This window comes from Haliaeetus leucocephalus, unplaced genomic scaffold (assembly GCF_000737465.1).
Source record: "Haliaeetus leucocephalus isolate CR32 unplaced genomic scaffold, Haliaeetus_leucocephalus-4.0 Scaffold240, whole genome shotgun sequence".
Lineage (NCBI taxonomy): Eukaryota > Metazoa > Chordata > Aves > Accipitriformes > Accipitridae > Haliaeetus > Haliaeetus leucocephalus.
In genome coordinates this window covers 6,262,566-6,275,921 of record NW_010972676.1, presented here as the reverse complement: position 1 = coordinate 6,275,921, position 13,356 = coordinate 6,262,566, and the positions used below count along the sequence as shown (strand labels likewise).

The following is a 13,356-nucleotide window of genomic DNA, read 5'->3' as shown; positions in this document are numbered from 1 at the left end:
CATTTATGGATACCTTACTGCTTTTATCTAAATGGCTAAGATTTTCTAGCAATTTCTGTTGGTAAATCCAGCCATGTAGGTGTAGATCATGCAATAGGTGGTGTTGTAGGGCCAAATGTTGAGTTTGGTGAGAGTCCTCCTGTGAAAGCTTTGCAGATCCTATCCCCTGGCCATCTGCAAGCAATAAAAATCTAGTGTTTGAATTTAAAAAAAAAAAAAGGTGTATTTTTGGTTTGTTTTCTTTCAGAGAGAACAAACCCATGCATCCCAGTTGTGGAGGGAAGGTGTGTGAGAGCCCAGCTAGTGACAGCTGGGCTGGTTTTCGTGATGGCCAGAATCCTTCTTTTGTGTTTTGGGTTGAGTAGAGGTGGGAGGAGAAGAGTTCACAGGCAGAGAGCAATCTAATCTCAAATTTAGGCTTGTTATGAACTGTTGTAAGTAATATTGCCACATTCAAGCATTTAATCTCACAAGCCTACAATCTCTGAGACTGCTTGAAAAAGTTTTAAGATGTTTAATTTTATATATGTACTTATGTTCATATGTATATGATACATATAAATTGTGAGTATATGTCTATCTTTGGGCTTTGTTTTACCTTTTCAGTCATCTTGACAATTTTGAAGCTTTTCCATTCAACCAGGAGCTAAAGAATTAGCTTCTCTTTGAATTATTTTGGTAATGTTACCTAGTCCCATGACTCCATGATCTATCACCTGAAAAAAGACATGAGTTTCGTAACAGACTGTGATAATGTTATGAACATTAGTAATCTCCTGTAGATAAAAATATAATTCAGGATGGATCAAGTTATCCTCTTAATTACTCTTAACTGTACACCAGTGCACCTTCTCTAATGTCAGCATAGCTACCACTGATGTCCAGTGGTGTGAAATCAGTATGAGATTTCATTTGATATGAGTATGCAGAAGGTTAGATCATCAGATGGTCAAAGTCAGTGTATTTGCTCCTATTTTCATTAACTAAGTATGTGGATCCCAGCACTTGCCATTTGGCATGGAAATGTTTTCTGTTGTTTCTTCATATTTTTGACAGACATATTCATATGTATAAAATGAATCGGCAATGTGGTTCAAGGATCCTGTAGGTACAGATCCATGTAGCTAATTGATTTTAATAAATCTTCTAAGATCTCTCATTCTAATGCATCATAACCATCCTTTTTGTATTCTTTCTTGTGCAATATTTTGTTTTTGAGAGATATTTCTACAGTGAAAAGAGTTAACAGCAGGTAATGCCATTCATCTCAGAAGGAGTTTGAGATTTTCAGTGTTAGTGATGAATGAGGGTATCTGACCCACATCTGTTTTACATTAGAATGGAACATTGCCCTGACATCGTTAGGAGCATTTGTCAAGATTCCCTGGACAGAGCTTCTGTAAATTACATGCTGCAAATGTGTCAGGGTCAGATAAGAGGATATCATTAACTCCACTAAAGTTTACTCATGATTCTGTCAGTTCAACTTAATACGTTAACTACCAACAATTTTCCTTGAGCTGTTTCATTAAATCTTTCATTCACAGGAGGGGAAAAAAAATGTATCACTGTACCCAAAAAATATTGCACATGTTCTTTTCTCATAAATCGTATTAATTGCAGACATGGTCACAAAGCATATTAAATGCAGGCATGCGTAAATGAATTAAAACATATGAGAATTTTATTGTGCTTATGGTAGGTCCTACATCCTAAAATACCATCCATGTTAACAGGCATAATGTTTCATTTAAATAGAATAAGCTTTTTCTCAGTTTAATGGCCTTTATTTTGTTGATAATAGAAGTATTTTCTAATAGCTGATAATGGACCAGATGTTTCATACATGGTCTTTAAGGCTTTCATCATTCAATTTCTCTTTCTGGATCATATTCTCAGCTAGTGATGCTGTGCTGACCCCACCAGCAAGGGATTTGTCCTAATGGATATTTTGGATTGCTTGGGATGTGCTCTCTGTAAACTTTCTGTAGAGTTTGGTTGTTGCAGTTCACTCTGTTCTCTTTGCTTATTCCTAATTGGACCTTTGCTTTCTAATAGAATAGAACTATTTTATCAATTTTATATACTGTCTTTTGTTGTATAAGCTCAAAGGCTATGCGTCACCATTGCTGTGTGTTTTGTAAAAAATGCAAACAAAATATATGTAGCCAAAAAACTTACAGCCTGATTTTTTTGCGTTTCTAGGAGTTCTTTTCTAAAATAAATTGAATGGTTACAGCAGCATTTGGTTCTAGGTGTTAGATCAGCCCTTGATTTTTCTTTCAACTTCTTTGGGATCCAGATCAGCGAGGCCAACAATTACTACTTTGGCTCTCCCAAAGTAGTTCAGAGGGAAGTACATCTTTTCCAGTAATTTGGATGGTATATGGATAGAATAAATTTATTTTCTTCCCTAATTATTGTAAAACAATCAGATCTGTTTACTTATTTAGTAGTATACTGTTTCATACCAGCAGATCTGAGTTGCAAAATCCAGATCTTGGTGCATCTCTTGTACACCACTAAGCTGAGGGTGCTGAGCATCTTGCAGACATGGCCCATTAATGGCTTTCTAATTGATGAGGTGAAAGTCAGCCATGCCCTTCCTGTAACTCCTTGTATGGGTAATAAGGTCATGGCACATACCGTACGAAAGACTTCTGCCCTGAGGTTACTTCCCTTAGAGCTTTCAAAACAGACATGACCAAAAATCTAATTATTTAGATACTAATCAACTGCAGGATGATTCCAAAGGCCTCTGAAGAAGATATTTCTGTGAAGATGGTTACTGTTCAGACTTCAGTTTTCTCCACCTCAGAGACTGAGCGCTGTGCCAGTTCTGCTCCAAAGTGTCTATTAGATGCATATACACTTAATAAAAAGATGCCTGAAGACTTGTATTATTTAATTAATTTAAATTTTTTAAAGGAAATCTTATCAAATGCTAATTTTAGTTTGTCAGAGAAGATAAATCTCTATCCAAATATAGATGCTACTGAAGTTTGAGTGCCTTTTGAGACCAGGTCTGGATCCAGGTTTAAATTTCAAGGCTGATCTCTAACTCTAAAATAACTTCCAATCCCAACACTTTTGAGCTCACTGTCTTTGCTGTCGAAGTCCAAATAATGTTTTCTTGGGCTCTATTCTATTGAAAACATTAAACAGAAAAAAGTTTAGTTAAAGTATGTAGTTGGTAAAATAGCTATTTGGCTTACTCAGTAGCGGGTCCTTGAACTCCTGGTAGACTCAGCGTGTGATGCAAGAGGGCTCACGCAGAGAAGGGTGCCGCTGGGACTCCAGCAGGGCTGCGAGAGCGACACAAGCCCAGCCCATTCTCCCTGCTCTTGAACTTGGAACAGAACGTGGTAAAGCCTTGTAAATATTGGTATCGCAGAGGTGCTATGTGGGAATGGAAAGGGCTGGGCACTTACTTCAGATTTCTGATAAACCATGTGTGTTTTAAACTGTAGTCAAAACCATGATACTTGTGCCAACATAAATATTTTCCAAAGTAGTAATTTTCAATGTAAATGTTTAAGTTAAGCTACGTTTTTGTGGATCTTTCTCTTCTTTTAACTCTATTAGTGTTAAACGACAAGGATTAATATAATCTAAATGAACATAGGTTCTAATATTACATCCTACTGATGCAATGTCAGATCATTAAGCATCCTAGATTTTGTCAATTTCCAAAGGTTCAAGAAAAATATTTGTAATTCCTACAATACAAAAACTTACTGAAATAATCTATAGAAATTTTAATAGTTTTCAGGAACAATTTTTTAGATTAAAAAGTTGAGAGCCCAGTTATTTCAGCTTTTAGGGTTTTTTGGGACAAAATGCTGTGCAGGTTGTTGTGCAAATAACAAGATTTTTCAATCTGTGGTGATTCCAGAGATTTTTTAAAATTGTTTTTTATTAACCTCAAATTCTTTTAATAGGTTTTGTGCATTGAAAAGATTATTTGAATTAAATAGAAAATATCTTATAGCCTGAATCCAAATTCTTCTTTTGTGTTTTTAACTTAAAAGTTATAAGATTTCAGCATCTAAATGAAGTCTTTGGCTATGTTTTGAAACTTCTTTTTGCATGAACGCTTCAGTTTGCGAAACTTTCAGTAAATACTATCAAACTCATGTTTTTCTGCTTAATGAAATGGAAGTGAACATTCTAGGGCTCTAAGTAATAATTGAACTTCTCTTGGCGTCTTTTTTTTTTGGTGAGATGTCTTGGGTGCATCTGATACAGAGATGTTTTGTGTTCTCAATGTGGGTATCTGGGTGTCTCTTTTTGAAGTACTCTGCTTGTGCTTCTTGCTCTTCCTTAGCAGACATGTAAGACCTGGGTAGGTCTTCTTTCCTACTTAAATCACGATTCCTGGGTCTTGTTTCATTTATTTATTAAAAACCAAACAAAACTCAGAGCTGGGACCACAAGTTCCCTACAATAATAATCCCTCTTCTTTTGTGATGGAAAATAAATACAATTCAAGAAGGAGCATCAGAACTTTAGGAACCAAACATGTTCTTATAAGCATTAATTTATTCTTTACAAAATAGACTCAAATTTTAATAATTTCTTTTTAGTTTATGGTAAGAAGGGCAGTAAAGCAAAATGACTATCAAATAGCATATGTCTGATATTTGTAATGCCTTTTTGAAGGAAGAACAACCTGTAAAGTATCAGAATATGCTGTTTTGTCAGAAGCTGTACATCAGCCATCCGTTATAAGCTGCAGACTATTTCTCAGGCTTTGAAGTGCAACTTACTCCAGAAGTAAGCAATTCTCTCAGTTGTACTTATTTTCAAAATGTGTTATAGGGATGTGCCAGGAAAGGAAATGCACACCAACTTATAGTGTGAGTGATTTTTGTACAAGAACTTATCACTATAGCTTCCTTCACTCCTGATTGAAAGCACAGGTGCTTTTGAAATTTTTTTGCTCTTCTACTGGAAATTATGGCCTAGAGGGCTGGGCTTTTATAGGGACAAGCATGTATTTTCCAGTAATCTCTTTTCAACTAATCTTGACTGCTGATTTCATAACTGTTCATGTACAAGCAGCTTATTAAGGGAGTCACAGTTGACTCGAAGCTGGTCTGGAACACTTGACTATTTCTGTTGTGTCCTCTAACTTAGGGGATGAAGTTGAGAACTGGTGTTATGACCAGCACTTTACCCTTTCGCATTCACTTCTCCACAGGCCAGCACACAGGGCATGCAGCAGCAGGAGTTATGGCCACTCAGCCCCTTCCCCATGTGTTCAGATTGTTCTGGGTGCTGTGATTCTATGTTACTTCCATTGGTAGTGATGCTGAGATCAGCTCCAAATTAATTTCATTTTAATGACTGCTGATCTTGGAAAAGAAAATTGTGTGAGGTTTTTCACAGCTTTTCTGTGTTTGTAGATCATGCAGGACAGTATGGCTAAAGAGCCACTACATACTTCTTATTCTCTTGAGTCCTCAAGGAATAAACATCTGCAAAGATCCCAGCTGGGGCATAGGAGGATCAGGCACTCTAAAATCATAAGTTTTTAAAATGATTTTTCCTTATTTGCCCTTAGTATCACTTTTTATTGGTTGTTAGCCATCAGCTTTTTTTTTGATGGATGATGCAACCAAATTCCACTTCCTCTTTGGATGAGATACTCAAAGCACAGTTTGAATACCCAGTCTACCTATTTTAGGAAATCAAATGATAGACTTGAGAACTCCTGTGGCTCTATAAGCAATACAGTTCTTCACATATGTTAACCCTTTCTATTATTCTGCCTTTTATTTTAGGTAATGGGACTCCTGACTAACCATGGTGGTGTGCCTCACCAGCCCCAAACTGATTATGCCCTGTCCCCTTTAACTGGGGGCCTGGAGCCCACCACCACTGTCTCAGCCAGCTGCAGCCAGCGGCTAGATCATATGAAGAGTTTAGACAGCCTGCCTACATCCCAGTCCTACTGCCCACCGACTTACAGCACCACGGGTTACAGCATGGACCCTGTCACAGGCTACCAGTATGGACAGTACGGACAAAGTGAGTATTGGGACGTTTGCACTGTGAAGCGCAATACAGTACCCGTTTGTCAATGGTCTGTACTTTCTGTCTGTAACAAAGAAAATTATGAGCAGAGATCCTTATGGCTGACTACTACTTCCCTCCAAAGCTGAGCAGACTGCACTGGTGAGATAGCTGATTGTTCGAGCAAGATTTCTGCTGCATAATTATTTTCTTAAGTGATGTCAACAACATCTTGATGTTATTAATTGTTGAGACATGAAACCTGATTGCCATTAGGTAAAACATAAGGGTTGTCCAAAATGAAATAACCACTGGCATTCCACTATTAGAAACACATGTTCTTAATGAGGTCAGCTCAAGAATCATTACAGTATATAATCCCAGATACATAGAGTTTTGTCAAACTTGTCCTAGGAATAAAAATATTAGTCCCTTTCCTTTGATATATCAGTATTAAATATGACAATGTCAACCTGTAGTTGGCATGGCCCCATGCTGTGAGGTTGTCACAGCATGACTTAAAAAGCTTCTTTCGCTTTTTTTGCAGGTGCCTTTCATTATCTGAAGCCAGATATTGCATAAATGAACTGTCCACTTCAAGTTGAAGCTGGTCTTGTTTTCCGGTCTCACTCCAAGGCTTGGATACGAGGGATCTTCTCAACGCACTGCAGTCTAAACTGGGGCAGTCCCATTGAGAGAAGCAGGCTTGTTATGTTCTCTCCAGTCATAGCTTTTAGTAGACTTTTGAAGGCTGGACAAAGCTGTACAGAAGACAAAGTCCAAAAGCAATAATGAATAAGTAAATGCGACATGGTTCATTATGAGTGGGTATACAAAACAGAGCAGTATTTAATATCACTGCCTGGCACAACATTCCATTTTTTGTTGTTGAAATTAATGTGCATTGATGGGACAAATGGAACATTTTGAAACTTAGAGCAGTTGAGCTCTGCGTGCTCTGACTCATCTGACATCCAGTACTGACTTTAGTCTAACTTAAAAACTGCTCAGTTTCTGAAGCAAGGGCAGGAGAACCTCTTTCATTTTACACACTGGAAATTGTCATCAAGAGGAAATGTCACAGTCCATAGGAAGCTAGGATAAGTGCAAAAGACTTCCAGAGCAACTTATTGGTTACCTTACCATGCTTTTGTAATCATGTTGTCAATAAATGTCACTTACAAGTTTTGCTTTACCAAGAGACGAGGTCTTGTGTAACGTGAAAAACAGATTTTACCTTTTTGTATGTGGAGACTTCCTAGTCTGTTTTACCTTTTCGAACAAACATGGGAGAAAAATAAATCAACAACAACACAACTGATTTTTCACAACTGCCTAGCAATGTGCAATACTGTGTACCTCACACAAACTTTGGGATCATCCGAAGTCATATAGATAGAATCAGAACTATATTTTTGCAGGTACTTTTATTTTTGCAGTGCGTAATTCCTGATAATAAAATACAGAAATGTTGCAGTCTGCTGGATGACTAAAATCCAGCTTGCTAATCATGATTTAAAGGTCATTTTCAGGAAACAATACGAAGAAATTATTACGTTTACATTTTTTTTAGTGATGTACAGGACATAGACAGAGATGGACCTGTATTTGACACATTTAAATTATACAGCAATATCCAATATAGAAAATATAGGAACCAAGGTTTACAAGAAGTTTGCATTGTGACATTTTAGAATGTCAATAAATTTGTGTTTTGTGTTGTTGAGAGGAAGAGGAAATGGAAGGCAGTGTTATTTATTTCTCTCGATTCTTGGAACAAAGAGGGAGGCAGAACACAAATACATTCCTTTTAGCATTAAGGACTATGAAGTAGTGAGTTAGACTAGGTTCAGTACAGAGGTTAGTTCACACATTGGTCTTTAGGGTGATGGAAAAATGAAATATTATCTTTGTGTTGCAGCCTCTACAACAACACACGTGTTGTAAAAAAACAAAAAACCAAACCAAACAAAAAACAAATGTCTTTCATGTAAAAAGTTCAGTAAATATTTACTATTTATAATGAATAAACATTATGAAGACTTGCAAAGCACTGATGATTTTGTCCTAAAATGTAGTGTTGTGGTAAATACATTGATACATTTTAATCTGAGTATCATGAAGAAATAAACCATGTTATCTTCAATGCAAACTGTATTCATTATGTAAGCATATTCTGCACACATCCTAGGTCCGTGGGAGCCTCAGGCAGCCTCTGTGCCCAGCTACTGCTAATGTGCCACCTGGAGCTCTGTGTTCGTTAATGAACTATGCATTTCTCAAGTGCTCTTGGTACCAGTAGTATGTCTTCCCAACAAGAGAAAAGTGTTGTGCCTTTGCTGCGTATTTAAAAGTAAAATAGGCTTAAACCCAGCATGAGTTGGGCAACTGAGATGGCTTCATACAACGCAAGAACTTTGTGATCAGTTATGGGTGGTACCTGTCCTGAATTTTTTTTTTTTCCCTTAGAAGCTTTAAGAATTTTTTAACAGGCTTACACACAAGCTGATTGAAACACAGGCAAGACCCTTCAAATCAAATGGAGTAAGTTTTAGTGGCACATCAGTGTGTGAGGAAATTTTACTTTACACTAGGCTTGGTGGACATCTAATTTCCTCACCATTTTGTGTGGGATGTTAACAACCTTGAATTTCTTTCAGCTTCTATTTCTGTGTGCATTTTATTTTTGGTTTATTTTTATTTTGTTCTTTTAACTCTAGACCTCTTCCACTGGAAAAGGAAGGAATATACTTTTTGAAAAGAGAGTGTTAAATACTGAAAAATGGGGGAAGGGTATTTCTTTTTTTCCTTCCAGTTTATGTTTCTCCGATATGCTTTTAATTTCTGTGACAATTAAAATTTAAAAGGCTCTTATTAATACCTATTCCCTGCTCTAAACTGCTAATTTTTCTGATTTTTTTCGATGTTGCTTCCCCTCCCCAAGGACTTGACCCTTGGCATTTGTCTTGTTTCCTAAGCTTGCTGCAAAGGCCAAATAATCCTCTTTTTCCCCACTTGCAATCCCTTTGCTGTAAAATGCAGGATAAAAGCCTGCTTGCTTGCACAGTTTGGAACTGGATGATGTCTGTATGAGTGCTCCTTCCCAGGGAGAGTGTACCTTTGTCAGAGGATGATTTGTTGTCTGTCCTTTTCTATTCCAGCAGCTGTGAGGGGTGGGACAGAGCTGTGATTTCTCCCCCCATCCCCGCAGTGCTACTGAGGTGCTTTCCCAACCTGAAGTTAGACAGGGGGCACTTTGGCTGCTCCATCCTCTTTTTAAGTGTCTCCCAAGCACTTCCTTGTGTGAGAGGCTAATGCAGAGCAGGAGAGCCTGGAAGCAAGACAGATACGGAGAAAAGCATCCAGTCCTTTTGCAGACAAGCCATGCAAGCAGGGAACTGGGATGAGCTCTTGCCAGAGGAAGCGAGGAGCCTGGGGCAGAGGGACAAAGCAGTTTCCTGATTTGTGATGCACCATAGGAATCTTTGACAGAGCCGTAAGGATTACTTGGGATACTGTTGATCCCTTCTTGTTATCACTATCAAGGCTGAAGAGGTTCTTGGGAGCCACGTGTGTTTCTGGAATACAAATCCTGAACACTCAGAAAGTCAAAGGGGCACAAGCCTACCATGGATATTGCGTTTGAGAGAAATGCTGTGGAATAGCTTGGAGGAATGTGCTTGTAGCAATGGAGTCCAAAACCTGCTCACTGATGAGTGCAGAAAGGATAGATCTTAGGGTCCTTCTTCTTTTTATTTGAGGGGGGTGGGGGTGGAGGTTGCATATTTACAAGATGGAAATAAATAATACCAGCTGCTTAACCAACTGTCTGTCATATCATAGATATAAGAATTGGAAACTCTTGAGAGACAGGCTTTGATGAAATAATATTTATTCCTTGTGGCACAATGGTGATTTTTAATTTATTCTTTGCTTTTAAATCTTCCTTTATCTACAAATAACCTCTACTCCCAGGAAAATACCCAATATATGCATTTTGGCATATATTTACATTGGTATATGTTACTATTCCTTTATTTGAGCATGTATAATATTTAATGAATGAGCTAGGAAAAGAATTATTTTGGATGGCACCTATTTTCCTTCTGTTTTCCCTGGATAATTCAGTGTATACCACTGAAACGAAACCTGTAAATAAACATTTTTCTCCAATAATCACACAGGTTTTTCTACTCAATATTGCTGAAAAGTCTTTTGTCTGTCCATGTGACCAATGCTGTTATTGTATCTTTCTAGAGCGATTTTGAAAGGCATGAAATGCCTATCTGAACCTACAAATCTTCACTGAAAATAGCTGATTGTTAAACAGATCTATGTCCTTAGAAATACATTTCTGCATCTATGTGATATTAGGCCTAGATATTTAATCCCTAGGTTAAGGTCTGTGCAAATTCAAACTTAAAAAATCTGGCTACAGGTCTGTAACCTGATCACCAAACTTAATGAAAAAATACAAAGTGACTTAATTTCGGAAATCCAAAACCCACTGCAAATTATCAAATGCTACTAATAATTTATGTAGCAAGGATATATTTGCATTTTCTCAGAAGTGTGACAAATGATAGTGTGCAAATTGTTTGTAATGTCTGAATTCTGTGATATATTGTCGTACATGTAAGAAATGTATTCCCTGTTGGTTAATGCTAATGTGTAAAGCATACATTTTTGCTATGTTAGTAACCATGAAAGTTCTCAATGTTTCCTATCCATAAAGTCTTCTGGCCTGAAAGTCTATAAAGTGGATTACTAAAACGTATCTCTGTATAAAATAACAAGAAATTAATTTAAGGCAATATCAATGAGACCATCAGAAACCTGGAACAGCTTGAATTCATAAACCTCTTTGTATTGTTCACTTCAGTATTCTGTTGCTCACTTAATAATTGCAAGAAAACCTGCATCCTGATTAGAAGAACTCATTATTTTGACTTTTCCAATGATATCTAGATATTGCCGAGAGCCAGACAAAAATAATCTGGAACAATATGAACAACTACACTAAATTAAATTGCCAAATTTCTGTTTAATTAACATTAGGTAGGTATTATGTTTAGACTATATATATGACATTGCAATGCTCATTTGCCACTGCCTAAAAAAGTCTTGTGTGTCTTTCAGTTTATTCTGTAGCTAGTGTTATCATAAATCATTGCCTATATTTATACAGTCATAGTGTGATCTTAAAGAATTACATGAGTTGATCTAAGTACATTCAAGATATTTTTCTATTGTAAAATAACCCAAATTGCAGTCTGTTTCTGCGGTCATTGTAGGTAATAGGCCATTTGGCCTGTCAGATTTTCAATACCTATTCTCTCCCAGCACTTCTGGGCAACTCATTGCAAGCTGGGAAGTTCTCATCAGTCACAAAGAGCAAAGTGCTTTAGGTAGATGGTTAGTCAGGTTCAAAAACTTACAATTTTTTGCAGTACAAGCAGGCTTCAAAATCAGTACGTATACATAGTGCGGGTGCTCAGTTCTGTTTTGCTGTTGTGGTTCCACAAGCAACGCTTTGCAGTGCTCACACATAGTTTAAATCTTTGCTTTAATGCATTTGTATTGCCTCAGAACTGATGACTGAATAGGCTCATAATCCAGAGTGCCTGTGGATACCTTGGGTGCTGCAGCTTTTTGACATGCACTGTTTATTCCTCAGCTACTCAGGCAATGTCATGAAAAATCATAATAAAACTAGGAAGACACATCACATTTGACCTTTGCTGAATAATTTAATAAAGATTGCTCGATACACAAATATGAAAGAGCAGTTGCTGATAAGAGCAGAACTATTGCTTCCTTGTCTGAGAATTGGAAACAGTTCAGAAGTTTTGTTAACTATTCGGTGTCTTCATCTTCAGCAAAGTTTGTCCCTTAGGCCATAACCAAATGTTAAGCTACTTGTTTCTTTCCGCACTCTCCTCCTTTCAGCACTCACATGGGTATCTTTTCTTGTGCTGTACACAATTGTGTTCTCAGTTTTTCTTATGCCTCTGTAAAATTATCCATGTTTTTTTCTCACAGACTCCATTTCATTTACACAAATATTTTTCTCCTCATACATATGCATTTATTCATAATGATCTCAAGTGCACATTTACACTCAAGTGTAAAAATTTAGCTTTGTAAGGATGATTGTTACAAGTACTCTGTATGCTTAACCCATAATACTTTATAATTCAGCAATTCAGAGATGGACAAAATTTCTTCGGAGCCCACCCTTGTGTGAGCATCCCTGCAGTCAGTACTGGAATAATTTACAAAGTGTACGAATCTCCAGAGGTTTTTGAAATGCTGTTTTAGCTCCACTGCATCTATCATGGTAAAGGGTCCATTGGGGCTTGGGAGCGGTGGGGCTGGCAGGGATCATCCAGCTCCTGCACAATACCAGGCGCAGAGCCTTGTCAGGAGTCTTGCCCATCTGTCGAGTACATTACCCAGCATTTGACTGAACCCTTTCTCCATCATCTCCATCTGAAGTCCCCACGTGGTGGAAGACACCCCCTTTCCCTCAGTGTCGTGGCTGCTCCCCCTTTCCCCTGCGGCTCTCTGGTGACCTCGAGCCCTTCTGCTCTGCAGGTGCCTGCCAGTGAGACTTTTTTCCCAGTGCCCATGTCAACTTAAAGAGTTTATCTCTTGCCTGCTCTTTCCAAATGCTGTGACCGCCCCACTGCCTCAGTGAGGGTTGCTGGCTGCAGGCCCTGAGGCTGTGGAAAACCCCAGTACGTTGCACTGCCATGGCTTCCTGCTGCCAGGCCTCGGGGCAGAGCAGTGCCGGTGGGCAGCTGAACGAACTGCAGCTGTTCCAAAATGGCACCTCACAGTTTCAGCTGGCAGTGAAACCTGAGGGAAATTTTTAAATGGCCAGGGTTGCCTGATTTGAAAAGGGGAAAATGAATATGTGTTAAGAAGTAAGATGGAGTTCAGCTTTTCTTTTAGAACCCAGAGGGGTTTCTAAGTGCGGTGTAGTGTAGCTGTGGCAGGCCTGGGGTAGGGATGGCGGGGGGCACTGGGGGCTACTGTGGAGCACCTGTCCTGTGGGGAGCAGCCAAAACATGGCACCCACCAGCTGTGGAGGCAGGCAGCCCTGAGCAGAGCAAATGGCTGCTGCTCGGGGGCAGTTCATGTCTTGCTGGGGCTGGGGAAGACCGGCGGTGTGAGCAGGGAGGTGGACACTGCTTGGCTTGGGAGGTGGTGGGACTGGGCTCTGCGGTGTGTGAGGGCTGAGGGGTCAGCCATCTTGTCTCTCTGGTGCCGGGGTGTCCAGCTGCCAAGTGCAACGTAAACAGCATGGCTTTCCCTGTGGGTGGGTAGGGGAGG

At 38.7% G+C, this 13,356-nt stretch overlaps 1 protein-coding gene across 4 annotated transcripts in view; it reads left to right on the top strand.

Annotated features, from left to right (window-relative positions):
• The window catches only part of PAX3 (paired box 3), an 80,798-nt gene extending 74,108 nt beyond the window's left edge, over positions 1–6,690 (top strand). For 3 of the 4 annotated variants that reach the window (XM_010568272.1, XM_010568273.1, XM_010568270.1), the window contains 2 exons: positions 5,787–6,033; positions 6,566–6,600. In XM_010568272.1, coding sequence (XP_010566574.1) covers positions 5,787–6,033; positions 6,566–6,600 — 282 coding nt within the window. Of the gene's footprint in view, positions 1–5,786; positions 6,034–6,565 lie in introns of all 4 variants that reach the window. The other variant, XM_010568271.1, reaches the window with a different exon arrangement.
• The last annotated feature ends 6,666 nt before the right edge of the window (positions 6,691–13,356 follow it).